This window comes from Poecilia reticulata, chromosome 21 (assembly GCF_904066995.2).
Source record: "Poecilia reticulata chromosome 21, P_reticulata-male-v2, whole genome shotgun sequence".
In the NCBI taxonomy this organism is placed as follows: Eukaryota; Metazoa; Chordata; class Actinopteri; order Cyprinodontiformes; family Poeciliidae; genus Poecilia; species Poecilia reticulata.
Genome location: NC_088850.1, coordinates 1,146,665 through 1,166,336, shown reverse-complemented (window position 1 = coordinate 1,166,336; position 19,672 = coordinate 1,146,665). Strand labels below are relative to the sequence as shown.

The 19,672-nt window shown below is 42.7% G+C and overlaps 1 protein-coding gene and 1 long non-coding RNA gene across 2 annotated transcripts; one reads left to right on the top strand and one right to left on the bottom strand.

The window, feature by feature from the left end:
• Positions 1-2,370: 2,370 nt before the first annotated feature.
• On the top strand, positions 2,371-18,962 carry LOC103457118 (creatine kinase B-type). The gene is made up of 8 exons (XM_008397067.3): positions 2,371-2,481; positions 4,599-4,804; positions 8,892-9,046; positions 12,958-13,090; positions 15,177-15,348; positions 17,272-17,395; positions 17,474-17,663; positions 18,548-18,962. Exons 2-8 carry the CDS (start codon positions 4,612-4,614, stop codon positions 18,724-18,726), a joined length of 1,146 nt encoding a protein of 381 aa, XP_008395289.1. The 5' UTR covers positions 2,371-2,481; positions 4,599-4,611; the 3' UTR covers positions 18,727-18,962.
• On the bottom strand, positions 12,952-13,483 carry LOC145549811 (uncharacterized). Its single transcript, XR_014085665.1, has 2 exons — positions 13,346-13,483; positions 12,952-13,148 (listed from the first exon to the last, which is right to left on the bottom strand). It is a non-coding gene; the product is annotated as an uncharacterized LOC145549811 (long non-coding RNA).
• Positions 18,963-19,672: the final 710 nt, after the last annotated feature.

The following is a 19,672-nucleotide window of genomic DNA, read 5'->3' as shown; positions in this document are numbered from 1 at the left end:
CCATCCATCCATCCATCCATCCATCCATCCATCCATCCATCCATCCATCCATCCATCATCCATCCATCCATCCATCCATCCATCCATCCATCCATCCATCCATCCATCCATCCATCCATCATCATCCATCCATCCATCCATCCATCCATCCATCCATCCATCATCCATCCATCCATCATCCATCCATCCATCCATCATCCATCCATCCATCCATCCATCATCCATCCATCCATCCATCCATCCATCATCCATCCATCCATCCATCCATCCATCCATCCTAGGTCTGTTTTTCGTCGTCATGGAGACCAACGTTGGGCTCTAATCAGATTTACTCCAGATTGTTTCAGCCAATCCTGCGACCCGTTTAATGAACAGTTTTCTCAGATCTTCTGTTTTATACCAACATTCAGTCAAACCTGCTGCTTCTCTTCATGTGTCTTAATCTGTTTCTCTGCCTCCAAATGCAAAGCAAGCAGCAGGAGTCAAACCGCAGCCGGCGCTGCGAGACAATCCGTTCTGGCTGCTTTAATCCAGCAGCAGGCAGATTATATAATCTGCAGCCTTGAGCAGGAACAGCCTTCCTCAGACTGAAAACCTTTCACTATCGGCTTCTCTAGATTCCCGTTCGTATGCGCAGGAATGCCAGTCGTCCATTTTTATATCTTTATTCCCAGTAGATTCAAACATGGAGGAATTCTGACTCAAACGGGTTCACAGGGTTCACTCAGGGCTCTGGATGCTAACAGTCTGATATTGAACACTGCTGTGGGATACACCATGTCCTCAGCGCTCACACACACACACACACACACACACACACACACACACACACACACACACACACACACACACACACCATCCTGCTGCGGATGAATAATTCAGAGCTGCAGGAGAAAGTGCTCAGTCACCACAGCAGAAATCCCGTCCACCTCTGAGGACGGTTTGTCATCCTGCTGCAGAGCCTTCAATCCACGAATCCATTTCTGTGACACATTAAAACGGCATTAATGAAGCTTTTTATTAAATGTTTGTTTAATAAAAGCCTGACATGAACATTTTATGTCTTTAGTTTCTGCATAGCATCGTTTCATAGCAGCTGCCCTAAAAGAACTAATGTATTTACATGTTGACATGTTTGGAGAACAAACTTCTAGTTTTATAATCAAACGCTGAACCTCACTGATTAACGCTCATCTTTACTTTTCAAAATAAAGGTTTCCTCTCCATGGTGGGTTTCAAAGAACAAAGATTTTTCTTCTTCTCTGTTCATAAATCTGAAATGTTTTCCCAACCAACTGATTTACTTTGTTTTAAAATATGTTGACATTTAAATAACATTTTTATAGTGCATTTAAGTGAACACCACCAAGTAAAGCAGAGCAGCGCTAACGCTAAAGGACAAATCAGAAACATTAGCTCTGCTAACGCTAAAGCACAAATCAGAAACATTAGCTCTGCTAACGCTAAAGCCCAAATCAGAAACATTAGCTCTGCTAACGCTAAAGCCCAAATCAGAAACATTAGCTCTGCTAACGCTAAAGCCCAAATCAGAAACATTAGCTCTGCTAACGCTAAAGCACAAATCAGAAACATTAGCTCTGCTAACGCTAAAGCACAAATCAGAAACATTAGCTCTGCTAACGCTAAAGCACAAATCAGAAACATTAGCTCTGCTAACGCTAAAGCACTATGGCATTTAGTGGAAGCTAATGCTAACGTGCCACATTCAGCCACCACATCTGTTCCTACATGTGATTTTTTGCCTGTTTGTTTTATTGACCCTCCATGTTGTTTGTTTATGTAAATGTTTTATTATTCTATTTCATGTTTGTTTGTATTGTCGCCGTTTACTCAGTGAAGTTTTTGGAAGAAAAAAAAAGAGAGAATGTAAGGACAGGAAATGAAACTAAACTGCTGCTTCAAAATAAAAGCACGACTATAAACGTCTATAAAATTCTTTACAACTAATGTCTAAAACTTTAATCTACTGAATGTTTACAAACCAGGCAAGTAAATTAGCGCTTCAGAGTTTATCTGGGGAAGCTGCTAAGTAAATGCTAAATGTGCTAAGTGCTAAAAGCTAGCTCTGCTCTTAGCCATCAGTGGATTAGCTGAATTGTAGCCACCACTGCATATTTGTCATCCTGTTGGGTTTTTTTTACTCAGGTTCTGTTGGAGCCGCAGAGTTTGCTTCCACATCAGGCCGGCCCACAGCAGCTGATGTATCTGAGCCTTCATCTCCATCCTCCCTGCCCGGCTCAGAGGCCCTGCGGCAGGAATCTGACTCCAGACCGCAGACACAGGGGGCGGGACTAAGGCTGGTCACGTGGTCCGCAGCAGCGCGCGGACCAATGGAATGAATGGACCGTAAATAGGAGCCAATGGGAGGCGGCGGGCGCGTATAAAAGGCGAGCGCCGCTTTAATCCGCAGCAGCAGCGGCAGCAGGAGATCCGGAGCTTCTCACCTCAGACTGAACACAGGTAGGGGCAGCTTCATCCTGCGGGGCCCGGCTCCCCGCATCAGCAGGGTGGTGCGGGGAGCCACGCAGCCCGGCGGGCGGTGCACCTGCTGATGCGCTTTGTTTACCGCTGCGGAGCCGCAAAGCGCCGCTGCGGGTCAGCCGGCCGACCTTGCGGTCCGTCCTGCGCTCAGGTGTTGCGCAGCAGCGGGATGCGCGCGCCGCTCTGCAGGATCCACCTGCAGGCCGAACCGGAACCATCAGAACCACCTTAAATCCGCCCGTTTTAATCTGCGCAAACAAAGGAGCCGCCAACAGCGCATGCTCAGATCCGGGGAATTTATCGCACTTTGGGACGATTCCGTTCCTCTGATTCCTTCAGGGAACGTTCTGCTCTAAAGCTCGGAACCGGTTCTGGTTCCGGTGGTGCTGAAGGTGACCGGGGCGTCGCGCGCGCGGTGCCGCAGCCGCGTGCATCAGGCCCGCCGCTGCTGCGTCACTGCGCGGCCTCCCGCACATTTAATCCCTTTGTGTCTCCTCCCCCCGCGCCCCCCTCCTCCTCCCGCACCGCGCCGCCCCGCGCCGCGCCGCGCCGCGCCGCCCCGCGCCCCGCCATGTCAGAGTCCAGATTACATCCCGAACCGGATCAGCTGATTCACAACCAAACACAGAAAACCTGCTGTTCCGATTCTAGGCTGAAGGTCAAGAAGAAGAATCAGCTGATGATGATGATGATGATGATGATGATGATGATGCATGACTGAGCAGCTTCTCTGCTGATCTTTAATATTTTGATGTTTATTTTTAATTCCTGCTGAGTTGATCTGGATTTAAAGATGCAAACAAACAAACAAACCTTCCGTCTGATTTAAAACCAATCTGCTGCTTCGATCTCCACCGGATCAATAATATCCGGTTGGACAGAAAAGCATCAGATTTAGTGTTAAAGTCATTAAGAATCAGAAACCTGACGACGAGGAGCCTTTTATTTTGAAAGGTCAGCAGAGCCGCTGGGGGTTCATGAGGAAAATGAGAATTTATTGGTTTTGTTTTGATTTGTTGAAATATTTACTTCAGTTAGTGACGTGGAAATTACTTTAGCAAGAAAATACAACGTTATATATCTAGTCATTTTATTTTGAAAGGTTTCTCAAAGGTTTATTTTGGGGGAAAAAAAACAAAAACTAAATATTTAACTTTTGAAATGTTTCGGTTTTTATCTAATAGAATCAAAGTTTCTGCCTTAAAAAACAAAATGTCTGCAGCAAATTAAATATTCTACATGAATTAAATTTGATGAATAAATAATGTTGAATATACTTCAGCACGAAAAGTCAAAATTAAATATTTAGACACTTATTTTGAAGGGACATTTAAAAGGTTTATTTTGAAAAACTAGTATTGAACCAAAGAATTGTTGAGGTTTTTATTTAGAATCAAAAGTTTATGTTTTAAAAAAAACAAAATATTAGATTAAATTTGACCTGATTTGGTCCATAAATAATCTGGAAATTAAGATTTTATTTCACTTTTCTGATAATTTATGGGCTCATTTATCTCCCTTTACAGCGTAAAATATACAAAATCCACTATTTTAACATTTTATTTTGAAGAGTGTTGAAGGTTTATTTTTAGAAAAAAGAAACAAAATTAATTCAAGGAAATATTGATTTAAAAAAATAATCTATAACAGAATCAGAAGTTTGTGGTGGAAATTTATTTAACTTGAGATTTTATCTTTATGTTAATTTAGTTTTTGTTAAAACCCTTCAAAATAAATGTCTAAATATTACATTTTGTAATTTCTTTCAGAAGCAGTTTCAATATGAAATGATCGATTATTTAATGTAGTTTATTGATTTAATCAATATTTAACCTATGAAATGTTGAAGTTTTGAGCTAATAGAGAATCAAAAGTTTGGACCAAATAAAATATTCTAGATTAAATTTGGACATAAATAATGTGGAAACTACTTTTGGATTATTTAGACATTTATTTTGAAGTTTTTTCATTATTATTTTGAAAGAACAGTATTGAACCTCTGAGACGTTTGGAGCAAATAAAACATTAATCTGCGGATCAATGACCTGTGAACCGATCGATCGATGGATTATTCCCCGCTGTGATTGTGTCGGCAGCCCAGACGTCGTCATGCCTTTCGGAAACACCCACAACAAGTTCAAGATGAGCTACGCGGCGGAGCAGGAGTTCCCCGACCTGAGCCAGCACAACAACCACATGGCCAAGATCCTGACGCCGGACATGTACGCCCAGCTGCGCGACAAGGAGACGCCCAGCGGCTTCACCCTGGACGACGCCATCCAGACCGGCGTCGACAACCCAGGTGAGAGAGAGAGAGAGAGAGAGAGAGAGAGAGAGAGAGAGAGAGAGAGAGAGAGAGAGAGAGAGAGAGAGAGAGAGAGAGAGAGAGAGAGAGAGAGAGAGAGAGAGAGAGAGAGAGAGAGAGAGAGAGAGAGAGAGAGAGAGAGAGAGAGAGAGAGAGAGAGAGAGAGAGAGAGAGAGAGAGAGAGAGAGAGAGAGAGAGAGAGAGAGAGAGACCAGGAACACATCAGGAAAAAAGTGAAAAAACCTTCAGATAAACTAAACCTGGAAAACTTGCAGATAAACTAAACCTGGAAAACCTGCAGATAAACTAAACCTGGAAAACCTGCAGATAAACTAAACCTGGAAAACCTGCAGATAAACTAAACCTGGAAAACCTTCAGATAAACTAAACCTAGAAAACCTTCAGATAAACTAAACCTGGAAAACCTTCAGATAAACTAAACCTAGAAAACCTTCAGATAAACTAAACCTAGAAAACCTTCAGATAAACTAAACCTGGAAAACCTGCAGATAAACTAAACCTGGAAAACCTGCAGATAAACTAAACCTGGAAAACCTGCAGATAAACTAAACCTAGAAAACCTTCAGATACAAACTAAACCTAGAAAACCTTCAGATAAACTAAACCTAGAAAACCTTCAGATACAAACTAAACCTAGAAAACCTGCAGATAAACTAAACCTGGAAAACCTGCAGATAAACTAAACCTAGAAAACCTGCAGATAAACTAAACCTAGAAAACCTTCAGATAAACTAAACCTGGAAAACCTTCAGATATAAACTAAACCTGGAAAACCTTCAGATATAAACTAAACCTGGAAAACCTTCAGATAAACTAAACCTGGAAAACCTTCAGATACAAACTAAACCTAGAAAACCTTCAGATACAAACTAAACCTAGAAAACCTTCAGATAAACTAAACCTAGAAAACCTTCAGATACAAACTAAACCTAGAAAACCTTCAGATAAACTAAACCTAGAAAACCTTCAGATAAACTAAACCTAGAAAACCTTCAGATACAAACTAAACCTAGAAAACCTTCAGATACAAACTAAACCTAGAAAACCTTCAGATAAACTAAACCTAGAAAACCTTCAGATAAACTAAACCTAGAAAACCTTCAGATAAACTAAACCTGGAAAACCTTCAGATAAACTAAACCTAGAAAACCTTCAGATAAACTAAACCTAGAAAACCTGCAGATAAACTAAACCTAGAAAACCTGCAGATACAAACTAAACCTGGAAAACCTGCAGATAAACTAAACCTGGAAAACCTGCAGATAAACTAAACCTAGAAAACCTTCAGATACAAACTAAACCTAGAAAACCTTCAGATACAAACTAAACCTAGAAAACCTTCAGATAAACTAAACCTAGAAAACCTTCAGATACAAACTAAACCTGGAAAACCTGCAGATAAACTAAACCTGGAAAACCTGCAGATAAACTAAACCTAGAAAACCTGCAGATAAACTAAACCTAGAAAACCTTCAGATAAACTAAACCTGGAAAACCTTCAGATATAAACTAAACCTGGAAAACCTTCAGATATAAACTAAACCTAGAAAACCTTCAGATAAACTAAACCTAGAAAACCTTCAGATACAAACTAAACCTAGAAAACCTTCAGATACAAACTAAACCTAGAAAACCTTCAGATAAACTAAACCTAGAAAACCTTCAGATACAAACTAAACCTAGAAAACCTTCAGATAAACTAAACCTAGAAAACCTTCAGATAAACTAAACCTAGAAAACCTTCAGATACAAACTAAACCTAGAAAACCTTCAGATACAAACTAAACCTAGAAAACCTTCAGATAAACTAAACCTAGAAAACCTTCAGATAAACTAAACCTAGAAAACCTTCAGATAAACTAAACCTGGAAAACCTTCAGATAAACTAAACCTAGAAAACCTTCAGATAAACTAAACCTAGAAAACCTGCAGATAAACTAAACCTAGAAAACCTGCAGATACAAACTAAACCTGGAAAACCTGCAGATAAACTAAACCTGGAAAACCTGCAGATAAACTAAACCTAGAAAACCTTCAGATACAAACTAAACCTAGAAAACCTTCAGATACAAACTAAACCTAGAAAACCTTCAGATACAAACTAAACCTAGAAAACCTTCAGATACAAACTAAACCTAGAAAACCTTCAGATACAAACTAAACCTAGAAAACCTTCAGATAAACTAAACCTGGAAAACCTTCAGATAAACTAAACCTGGAAAACTTGCAGATAAACTAAACCTAGAAAACCTGCAGATAAACTAAACCTGGAAAACCTGCAGATAAACTAAACCTGGAAAACCTGCAGATAAACTAAACCTGGAAAACCTGCAGATAAACTAAACCTGGAAAACCTGCAGATAAACTAAACCTAGAAAACCTGCAGATAAACTAAACCTAGAAAACCTTCAGATACAAACTAAACCTAGAAAACCTTCAGATACAAACTAAACCTGGAAAACCTTCAGATAAACTAAACCTGGAAAACCTGCAGATAAACTAAACCTGGAAAACCTGCAGATAAACTAAACCTAGAAAACCTGCAGATAAACTAAACCTAGAAAACCTTCAGATAAACTAAACCTAGAAAACCTTCAGATACAAACTAAACCTAGAAAACCTTCAGATACAAACTAAACCTAGAAAACCTTCAGATACAAACTAAACCTAGAAAACCTTCAGATAAAAACTAAACCTAGAAAACCTTCAGATAAAAACTAAACCTAGAAAACCTTCAGATACAAACTAAACCTAGAAAACCTTCAGATAAACTAAACCTAGAAAACCTTCAGATAAACTAAACCTGGAAAACCTTCAGATAAACTAAACCTGGAAAACCTTCAGATAAACTAAACCTGGAAAACCTTCAGATAAACTAAACCTGGAAAACCTTCAGATAAACTAAACCTGGAAAACCTTCAGATAAACTAAACCTGGAAAACCTTCAGATAAACTAAACCTAGAAAACCTTCAGATAAACTAAACCTAGAAAACCTTCAGATAAACTAAACCTGGAAAACCTTCAGATAAACTAAACCTGGAAAACCTTCAGATAAACTAAACCTGGAAAACCTTCAGATATAAACTAAACCTGGAAAACCTTCAGATAAACTAAACCTGGAAAACCTTCAGATAAACTAAACCTGGAAAACCTTCAGATAAACTAAACCTGGAAAACCTTCAGATAAACTAAACCTGGAAAACCTTCAGATATAAACTAAACCTGGAAAACCTTCAGATAAACTAAACCTGGAAAACCTTCAGATCCGTTTCATTTCTAAATCTGCCCCTAACACCAGATTTCTCTGATTGGTCCTGGGAAAGAGAAACGAATCCAGATATAATTACAGCTAAAAACCAGTTTGAACTTAAATTCACATCTATAAAACCAGAACATAAAGTTTCACTGTGGGGTCTGTGGCCCTGCTGGGCCCCCCGGGTGGCCCCCCCCGGGGGCCCCCCCTGGTGCCCCCCCCCCCCGGTGGCCCCCCTAGTGGCCCCCCCAGTGGCCCCCCCTGGTGGCCCCCGTGGAGGCCTCCCCTAGTGGCCCCCCCTGGTGGCCCCCCCCCGGTGACCCCCCTAGTGGCCCCCCCTGGTGGTCCCCCCTGGTGGCCCCCGTGGTGGCCCCCCCGTGGTGGCCCCCCCTGGTGGCCCCCCCTGGTGGCCCCCCCTGCTCCACCTGGATGCAGGTGAACGGATGATTCTGGATGGTTTGTCTCAATATTTATAAACACCTGAACGCTCCACCGGGTCAGAACCTCTTCAGAGTCCAGATTCTGTAAATCGGATCAAAAATCCTCACGCTGCATTTAGAGGCTGTAGGAATTTTAACGTTTGTCTTCCTGACAGGACAAACTACCAGCCTGAGCGGTGAAACGTGCCGGTTTGGGCCTGGAGGAGCGTCAGGCTGCTGCTCATTACTTCCTTCCTAATCGGATCGACTCGAGTTATTTCCGCTCGTTAATCCCCCAGGGGGGCAGAGCGGCTGCTGCCGTCCAGAACCGGCCCGTTCGGCTGCAGAAGGTCAAAACGAGAGCAAAGCTCACGGGTTTCTGTCCCTCAGGTCACCCCTTCATCATGACGGTGGGCTGCGTGGCCGGAGACGAGGAGACGTACGACGTGTTCAAGGACCTGATGGACCCCGTGATCGAGGACCGCCACGGGGGGTACAAACCGTCTGACAAGCACAAGACGGACCTGAACGCAGAGAACCTGCAGGTGAGCTGAACCAGAGAACTGAACCAGAGAACTGAACCAGAGAACTGAACCAGAGAACTGAACCAGAACCAGAGAACTGAACCAGAGAACTGAACCAGAACCAGAGAACTGAACCAGAGAACTGAACCAGAGAACTGAACCAGAACTGAACCAGAGAACTGAACCAGAGAACTGAACCAGAACCAGAGAACTGAACCAGAGAACTGAACCAGAGAACTGAACCAGAGAACTGAACCAGAACCAGAGAACTGAACCAGAACCAGAGAACTGAACCAGAGAACTGAACCAGAACCAGAGAACTGAACCAGAGAACTGAACCAGAGAACTGAACCAGAGAACTGAACCAGAACCAGAGAACTGAACCAGAACCAGAGAACTGAACCAGAACTGAACCAGAACCAGAGAACTGAACCAGAACCAGAGAACTGAACCAGAACTGAACCAGAACCAGAGAACTGAACCAGAGAACTGAACCAGAGAACTGAACCAGAACCAGAGAACTGAACCAGAGAACTGAACCAGAGAACTGAACCAGAACCAGAGAACTGAACCAGAGAACTGAACCAGAACCAGAACTGAACCAGAACTGAACCAGAGAACTGAACCAGAACCAGAACTGAACCAGAGAACTGAACCAGAGAACTGAACCAGAGAACTGAACCAGAGAACTGAACCAGAGAACTGAACCAGAACCAGAGAACTGAACCAGAACTGAACCAGAACCAGAGAACTGAACCAGAACCAGAGAACTGAACCAGAACCAGAGAACTGAACCAGAACTGAACCAGAACCAGAACTGAACCAGAACCAGAACTGAACCAGAACTGAACCAGAGAACTGAACCAGAGAACTGAACCAGAACCAGAGAACTGAACCAGAGAACTGAACCAGAACTGAACCAGAACTGAACCAGAGAACTGAACCAGAGAACTGAACCAGAGAACTGAACCAGAGAACTGAACCAGAGAACTGAACCAGAACTGAACCAGAACTGAACCAGAGAACTGAACCAGAGAACTGAACCAGAGAACTGAACCAGTGAACTGAACCAGAGAACTGAACCAGAACTGAACCAGAGAACTGAACCAGAGAACTGAACCAGAGAACTGAACCAGAACTGAACCAGAACTGAACCAGAACCAGAGAACTGAACCAGAGAACTGAACCAGAGAACTGAACCAGAGAACTGAACCAGAACCAGAGAACTGAACCAGAGAACTGAACCAGAACCAGAGAACTGAACCAGAACCAGAGAACTGAACCAGAGAACTGAACCAGAACCAGAGAACTGAACCAGAGAACTGAACCAGAACCAGTGAACTGAACCAGAGAACTGAACCAGAGAACTGAACCAGAACCAGTGAACTGAACCAGAACCAGAGAACTGAACCAGAGAACTGAACCAGAACCAGTGAACTGAACCAGAACCAGTGAACTAAACCAGTGAACTAAACCAGAACCAGTGAACTAAACCAGTGAACTGAACCAGAACCAGTGAACTGAACCAGAACCAGTGAACTGAACCAGAACCAGTGAACTAAACCAGAACCAGTGAACTGAATCAGTGAACTAAACCAGAACCAGTGAACTGAATCAGTGAACTGAACCAGAACCAGTGAACTAAACCAGTGAACTAAACCAGAACCAGTGAACTGAACCAGAACCGGTGAACTGAACCAGAACTAAACCAGAACCAGTGAACTAAACCAGAACCAGTGAACTGAACCAGTGAACTGAACCAGAACCAGTGAACTGAACCAGAACCAGTGAACTGAACCAGTGAACTGAACCAGAACCGGTGAACTGAACCAGAACCAGTGAACTGAACCAGAACCAGTGAACTGAACCAGAACTGAACCAGAACCAGAGAACTGAACCAGAACCAGTGAACTGAACCAGAACCAGTGAACTAAACCAGAACCAGTGAACTGAACCAGAACTGAACCAGAACCAGAGAACTAAACCAGAACCAGTGAACTGAACCAGAACCAGTGAACTGAACCAGTGAACTGAACCAGAACCAGTGAACTGAACCAGTGAACTGAACCAGAACCAGTGAACTGAACCAGAACCAGTGAACTGAACCAGAACCAGTGAACTGAACCAGTGAACTGAACCAGAACCGGTGAACTGAACCAGAACCAGTGAACTGAACCAGTGAACTGAACCAGAACCAGTGAACTGAACCAGAACCAGTGAACTGAACCAGTGAACTGAACCAGAACCGGTGAACTGAACCAGAACTAAACCAGAACCAGTGAACTGAACCAGTGAACTGAACCAGAACCAGTGAACTAAACCAGAACCAGTGAACTGAACCAGTGAACTGAACCAGAACCAGTGAACTGAACCAGAGAACTGAACCAGAACCAGTGAACTGAACCAGAACCAGTGAACTAAACCAGTGAACTAAACCAGAACCAGTGAACTGAATCAGTGAACTGAACCAGAACCAGTGAACTGAACCAGTGAACTGAACCAGAACCGGTGAACTGAACCAGAACCAGTGAACTGAACCAGAACTAAACCAGAACCAGTGAACTGAACCAGTGAACTGAACCAGAACCAGTGAACTAAACCAGAACCAGTGAACTGAACCAGTGAACTGAACCAGAACCAGTGAACTAAACCAGAACCAGTGAACTGAACCAGTGAACTGAACCAGAACCAGTGAACTGAACCAGAGAACTGAACCAGAACCAGTGAACTGAACCAGAACCAGTGAACTAAACCAGTGAACTAAACCAGAACCAGTGAACTGAATCAGTGAACTGAACCAGAACCAGTGAACTGAACCAGAACCAGTGAACTAAACCAGAACCAGTGAACTGAACCAGAACCGGTGAACTGAACCAGAACCGGTGAACTGAACCAGAACCAGTGAACTAAACCAGAACCAGTGAACTGAACCAGAACCGGTGAACTGAACCAGAACCAGTGAACTGAACCAGAACTAAACCAGAACCAGTGAACTGAACCAGAACCAGTGAACTAAACCAGAACCAGTGAACTGAACCAGTGAACTGAACCAGAACCAGTGAACTGAACCAGAACCGGTGAACTGAACCAGAACCAGTGAACTGAACCAGAACTAAACCAGAACCAGTGAACTGAATCAGTGAACTGAACCAGAACCAGTGAACTAAACCAGAACCAGTGAACTGAACCAGAACCAGTGAACTAAACCAGAGAACTGAACCAGAACCAGTGAACTGAACCAGAACCAGTGAACTGAACCAGTGAACTGAACCAGAACCAGTGAACTGAACCAGAACCGGTGAACTGAACCAGAACCAGTGAACTGAACCAGAACTAAACCAGAACCAGTGAACTGAATCAGTGAACTGAACTAGAACCAGTGAACTGAATCAGTGAACTGAACTAGAACCAGTGAACTAAACCAGAACCAGTGAACTGAACCAGTGAACTGAACCAGAACCAGTGAACTGAACCAGAACCAGTGAACTGAACCAGAACCAGTGAACTGAACCAGTGAACTGAACCAGAACCAGTGAACTAAACCAGAACCAGTGAACTGAACCAGTGAACTGAACCAGAACCAGTGAACTGAACCAGAGAACTGAACCAGAACCAGTGAACTGAACCAGTTCACTGGTTCTGAACCAGAACCAGTGAACTGAACCAGAACCAGTGAACTGAACCAGTGAACTGAACCAGAACCAGTGAACTGAACCAGAACCAGTGAACTGAACCAGAACTGAACCAGAACCAGAGAACTGAACCAGTGAACTGAACCAGAACCAGTGAACTGAACCAGAGAACTGAACCAGATCCAGTGAACTAGCCTTGTTCAGAACCAACCTGGTTCTGGTTGTGTTCGCTGTCCGTGGTGCTGAATCAGGACTTCCTGATGTTGGACTCGCCTGTAACCTCTGTCTTTCTGTCTTCAGGGCGGAGACGACCTGGACCCAAACTACGTGTTGAGCTCTCGGGTTCGGACCGGAAGGAGCATCCGTGGTTTCTGCCTGCCGCCGCACTGCAGCCGCGGCGAGCGCCGCGCCATCGAGCAGCTCTCCATCGAAGGTACAGCTGAGCTCTGGCCCGGTTCTGGACGCTGACTGACTCTGGGCTGCTGTTTAGCCTGTCATAAGAAAACATTGTCATATTTTCACCATGTTATTAATTTATAAATGTCACAGTTTTGCTAACTAAATATTTAAGTAGCAAGCTAAACATTTAGCTTCAAATGAAATATTTACCAGAGATGCTAAATATCTAAATTGAAGCCATTTTGTTCTTTAGCTCGGAGATAAATATTTAGCTTATATGCAAATTCACGTGAAGATGACCAGAAGTGGACTACCAAAGTAAAAGCTGGGTCTTCCGAACTTATAAGATCCTGTTTTTAAATCGCTGTAGTCACTTTTTCATCAAAGTTTCTTTTCCTCTTTTAACATTTCAACTTAAACCAGAGGATGAGTCGTTTTAAAGGCAATACAGACATTTAGCAATCAATCTGCAGAGGCTTCATCACTCAGCTTTTATTTTGAGCTAGGTAACATTAAATGTATAGCTAACTCAGAGCTAGTTTAGAGCTATATTGTTAGCTTGCTCACTAAATATTTATGTAGCCAAACATTTAGCTAGCCAAGTCTTTAGCTGGCTAACTAGGCACAATATTTAGTTAGCTAGCCAATCAATATTTAGTTAGCTAGCCAATCAATATTTAGTTAGCTAGCCAATCAATATTTAGCTAGCTAGCCAATCAATATTTAGTTAGCTAACTAAATATTTCGATTGAAGCTTTTGACATTTATAAATGAATGAATAACAGTGAAAATGACTGAATAATTAATCTTATAAAAGCGGCAGCCTGCCGTTAAAATGGCTGCTTTGACTCGAAGGCTTCAGTTTCCGGCCCGGTTAACTGGTTATTAACTGTTTGACTAATTATCACTTAATAAAAGTCAGATGTGAAGGTAAAGCTCCGGCTTCAGGTGTTTGGAGGAAGTGGGGCAGGTTAGTCACCAGATCAGAGCCGTGTTGTTATGTAACGGAACCGAACCGGATGTGAAGGAGCAGCGCACCGTTAGCATCACATTATGCTGCGTTCAGGGACAACCCGAGCATGCAGGGATTCTCTGAATCCTTCCGGGTTTATTTAGCTCCGTCTGAAGAGGATGAGTCTTTATTTATAGACTTCCCATCATGCCTCAGTGAGCGGGTTGGCCAACAGACCAAACCGTTACGTAACCGTGAGCGGAGCGTCGTCCTGCAGAGAAACTCCCAAACTAAGAGACTCTGCTGCCCCCTGCTGGCAGAAACCAGGACTCCGCTAAGATAAACATCTGCAGATAAAACGGAGACATCGGCTACTTTTGTTCAATCAATAAAAACAAATTCCAGTCGGTGATCTGGACATGAAATTAGCTCTTTAAATAAAACTAATCTGAAATTTAACTGACAAAACGCATTGATTCTGAGAAATGTTTTGAACCTTTTTGTTTTTTAAATGTAATGTGCTTTTGTTTAATTTTTTTTCTTAAACTTTATGGCCCTAATTTAGTTCCATACAATAAAGTTTCCAAAAAAAGAAGTGAAACTGATAAATGTGTGAAACGATTTTTAAGTTTCAGTCTTTTTTTTTTTTTTACAAACCTTTCAGCCCTAATTTAGCTCCTTATGATGAAGTTTGCAAAAAAGGAACTTAAAGAAAACAAAATTGACCTTGAAAGTCACTTTTTTTAGTTAATTTTTTTTACAAACTTTTGGCCCTAATTTAGCTCCATAGGGTTTGCTGAAAAAAATCCATTGAACTTGAGAAGTGATTTCAAACTTTTTTCAATTTTATTTTTTCAAAGTCCTTATGGCCCTAATTTAGCTCCATACACAAATAAAACCGTAAGACGACATTTCTAAGAAGCTGACTGTGCAAACATATTAATAGAAACATTATATAAAGCTTAGTGGAAGGAAAAACTGTTCTGCATTTCATTTGAAAATCAGAATTTCAGAGTCTAGAGAACCAGAATTATTTGATGTTTCTTTAAAATACAAAATGGCCGCAGCGTTGACGTGCGACCCAAATACTCAACCGTCTGACTGCAGCCACTCGGTGGCATCAGGCCGCCAACCGGTCGGTTCTGACCCGGTTTCTCTCTGCCCGCAGCTCTGGACTCTCTGGAAGGAGACCTGAAGGGGAAATACTACGCCCTGAAGAACATGACTGAGGAGGAGCAACAGCAGCTGATCGATGACCACTTCCTGTTTGACAAGCCCGTTTCTCCTCTGCTGCTGGCGTCTGGGATGGCGCGCGACTGGCCCGACGCACGCGGCATCTGGTCAGTATGTTCCCGACACGCTCAGCCATTAGCACGTTAGCTCAGCCATTAGCAAGTTAGGTCACCTACTAGCACATTAGCTCAGCTATTAGCACATTAGCTCAGCCATTAGTACGTTAGCTCAGCCATTAGCACGTTAGCTCAGCCATTAGCACGTTAGGTCACCTACTAGCACATTAGCTCAGCTACTAGCACATTAGCTCAGCTATTAGCACGGTAGCTCAGCCATTAGTACGTTAGCTCAGCCACTAGCCCATTAGCTCAGCCATTAGCACATTGGCTCAGTCATTAGCACGTTAGCTCAGCCATTAGCACATTGGCTCAGTCATTAGCACGTTAGCTCAGCCATTAGCACGTTAGGTCACCTACTAGCACATTAGCTCAGCTACTAGCACATTAGCTCAGCTATTAGCATGGTAGCTCAGCCATTAGTACGTTAGCTCAGCCATTAGCACGTTAGGTCACCTACTAGCACATTAGCTCAGCTACTAGCACATTAGCTCAGCCATTAGCACATTAGCTCAGCCATTAGCACGTTAGCTCAGCCATTAGCACGTTAGCTCAGCCATTAGCACGTTAGCTCAGCCATTAGCACGTTAGCTCAGCCATTAGCACATTAGCTCAGCTACTAGCACATTAGCTCAGCCATTAGCACATTAGCTCAGCCATTAGCACGTTAGCTCAGCCATTAGCACGTTAGCTCAGCCATTAGCACGTTAGCTCAGCCATTAGCACGTTAGCTCAGCCATTAGCACGTTAGCTCAGCTATTAGCCCACTTCCACTAATGTGCTAATTGCTGAAGTAATTTTTTATTGGTGTTTTGTGCTAACTCTGAAAACATTCAGGGCATTAGCTTCCCATAAAGTTTCTGGATAAAATGTAAAGCCCCAACTTATCTGGCTGCATTTTTAGCACACTTCTGCTAATGTGCTAGTAGGCATGCTAAACTTTTGTGTAGTGGTTCAGCGTTTCTCCTAACTTTTAAATTGTTAAGTGCACTTTTCTTTCCCTCATGTTTTCTGGATAAACTTCAAAGGCACATTTCCACAAGTCTGCTAGCGAAGCTGATTTTTAATTTAGCGCTTTAGTATTTTTGATGACTTTAAAAACATCATTAACTTTGAAAAGAATTAAGCGCATTTAGCTTCTCCTAAATTAATTTTTCTGGAATTCAAAAGCGGAGCTAATTTTTCATTTTTTGCTTTCGCGTTTTTGCTAACCGTGACACTTAGCTTCCTCCAAATCTTTCTGGATAAATTCATACACACTAACTGTGGGTACATTTCCGCTAATTAGCTAATAGCATAGCGGTAGCTGATTTTGAAACGTTTAGCGCCTTTAGCTTCCCATAAGTAAATTTTTCTGGATAAATTCTGGACTGTTAATTTAAGTTTTTAAAACTTCTGTTGAATAAAGTTTGACATCCGTGTAGAAGTTTAGATTATTGACTAGTAAGAGCTCTTCAAGTAGTTAGACATTTACATTCATGCTCTTATTCTGAAGTGGCTTTAGACTGTTTACTCTCCTTACCTTTTCTTTTTTTTCTGAAATAACTTTATTTCAAACAGTAAATTCTATGAACAAAACATCTAAACATAAATACATCTAAAGCTGATATATCGGCCATTAAATTGGTGGTTGAGGTGTGTAGTCTATCAAGGGAAGATATAATTTGAATTTAGCATTAGCTTAAAATTTCATGTTGGTAAAGCGTTTAGCATTAGCAGAACTAATGTTTATGATTACTGCTTCAAGGTTAGCGCAGCTAACATTTTAGTTAGCGCTGTCCACCACTACATAAAAGCAATAGAAAACAACCTGTACTCACGCCCCCTCCCGCCTTCCTAATGCTGCTCTGGCTAACTGCCAATATGGCCGCCACTCCATCTTAATCTGACCCAAACATTGTCCACCACCTGCAGGCACAACGACAACAAGACCTTCCTGGTGTGGGTGAACGAGGAGGATCACCTGCGTGTCATCAGCATGCAGAAGGGGGGCAACATGCGCGAGGTTTTCACACGCTTCTGCACCGGGCTCACCAAAGTAAGCTCCGCCCCCCCATCCCGACCTGCACCCCTCACCTGTCCCGCCCGTCTCACCTGTTTGCTCCGTCTCCTCCAGATCGAAGACTTGTTTAAGAACCGAGGACACGAGTTCATGTGGAACGAGCACCTGGGCTACGTCCTCACCTGCCCGTCCAACCTGGGGACGGGGCTGCGGGCCGGCGTTCACGTCAAGCTGCCAAACGTCAGCAAGCACGAGAAGTTCGGAGAAATCCTGAAGAGGCTGCGGCTGCAGAAGCGAGGAACAGGTACGACCTGACTAAAGCTTCATGAATTTACAGGGAAAACAAACTCAGGCTGATGACTTTTGTAGCATTTGTACTCTGTGCAGTTGGACTGTAGGGGGCAGTGTAGAGTGCCATTAGCATGCAGGATGTCATTCACAACTTTAAGTTAAAAATGGCGGTTCTATTTTCACCATGATATTCATTCATTTATATGAGGCTCAATATTTAGCTAACCAGCTAAATATGTAGTTTGCTTACTAATCTTAGCGTGGTAACAAAATATTTAGTTCAGTGCTAATTATTTTGCTAACAAGCTAGCGAGTATAGTTGAGGCTAAATATTTAGCTTGCTAACTAAATATCTAATTTGAGGCTAAGTATTTTATATCTAGAAGAGTTGGCAAGCTAATTATTCCATTTAAGACTATGTAGCTTGTTAACTAAATATTTTACGTTTGAGGGTAAATATTTTAAGCTAAATATAGTTATTGAGCTAACTATTTAGCTTCAGGCTAAATAGATTTAGCTTACTAGCTAATTATTTAGTCTCAAACTAATTATTTAGCTGCCATGTTAAATTTAATAAGAAAAATATTTAGCTTGATTAGTGGAAGTGTGTCCACCACTGCAGCCAATTATCAGCTTAGCATTTATCCGGAAATTATATTTAGCAGAAGGAAAGAGCGCTAAATGTTTTCCAAGTTAGCTAAAGTGCTAATTGTAAAATTAGAGCTGCTAGTAGTTTAGTGGAAGTAGCAATTAAATAACTGCTTTAGAATTAATCTGGAAAATTCATTTGGGAAGAAGAGCGGTAAACTTTGTCAAAGTTGGCTAAAGCGCTAAGCTGTTTTCTCCGCTATTAGCACGTTTAGTGTGCGTACCACTGACTTCCTGTCTGCGTCTCAGGCGGCGTGGACACCGCGGCGGTGGGCGGAGTCTTCGACATCTCCAACGCGGACCGCCTGGGCTTCTCGGAGGTGGAGCTGGTCCAGATGGTGGTGGACGGCGTCAGCCTGCTGGTCAACATGGAGAAGCGCCTGGAGGCCGGCGAGGCCATCGGCGACTTGATGCCAGAACAGAAGTGAACTGTCTTCACTGTAACCCGACACCTCCGTCCTCCCTCCTCTTCCTCACTGCCCCCCAGCTCACCCCCGTCCTCCTCTTCCTCACTGTAACCAGTCCGTCCTGACGCTGCGGGACGCGTAGAGCCGCTCGGTTAGACTGCCGTCTTCCAACATGTGAAGGATTTTCTATTTCCTGATCTGCACCTGTTGGATCCACCTAACATCTGAAATATCTAATAAAGTCTCTGTGGCCCAGACTCCGCGCCTGTCTTCATTCACAAACACGGATTTAATCTAATCCACGCTCGTTTCTGCATGGAACGCTGTGGACTTTGACTAGGCCGTTGGAACACCTTGATTTTGGGGAACTTTTTTTTTTTTTTTTACATAAAAACCCATAATTGAAATTTTTATGCAATCATAAATGTGACCTAATCATCACTTAAAACGAGTTAAAACCTTATTTTGACCGTCTGAAGTTTAATCAAACCATATTTCTCTTCTTTCAGGTCAAATAAAAATATTTCCATTTGCTAAATAACTGGGTTTACATACAAAATAAACAGGAAGTTAGAGGGATCAACTACTGAGAGGCTTGTGGAAGGAAACAACCAAATACTGGGATGTGTGTAAATTTATTATCCTTTTTTTCTCATTATTGAAGTTTTTAGCAAATAATTTAGTTTAATTTGCCGTGAAATGAGAAGCTTGATGTGATTCAACCAGAGAGGAGAAGACGAATGTAAACTTCCGGTTCCAGTTGGACAGATTGGCCTCCAACACGTTTAGCAGCAGCGTTTAAAACCTGCATGGAAATTATGAACAGGAAGTAAAAGCAGACATTTCCGTTCTGACGTCCCTCCGTTAAAACCCCGGATGTGTCTCTGCTGCCACCTGGCGGTCAAACAGCGTCACTGCAGCAACTGAACTGAATCTGATCCGTTTTATTCAACCGATTTTAGTTTTA

Coding starts and splice junctions, on each gene's coding strand:
- LOC103457118 (XM_008397067.3), top strand. CDS start 4,612: ATGCCTTTCGGAAACACCCACAACAAGTTCAAGATGAGCTACGCGGCG. Junction 13,091..15,176: donor CGAGCAGCTCTCCATCGAAG/GTACAGCTGAGC, acceptor CTCTGCCCGCAG/CTCTGGACTCTCTGGAAGGA. Junction 15,349..17,271: donor CCCGACGCACGCGGCATCTG/GTCAGTATGTTC, acceptor CACCACCTGCAG/GCACAACGACAACAAGACCT.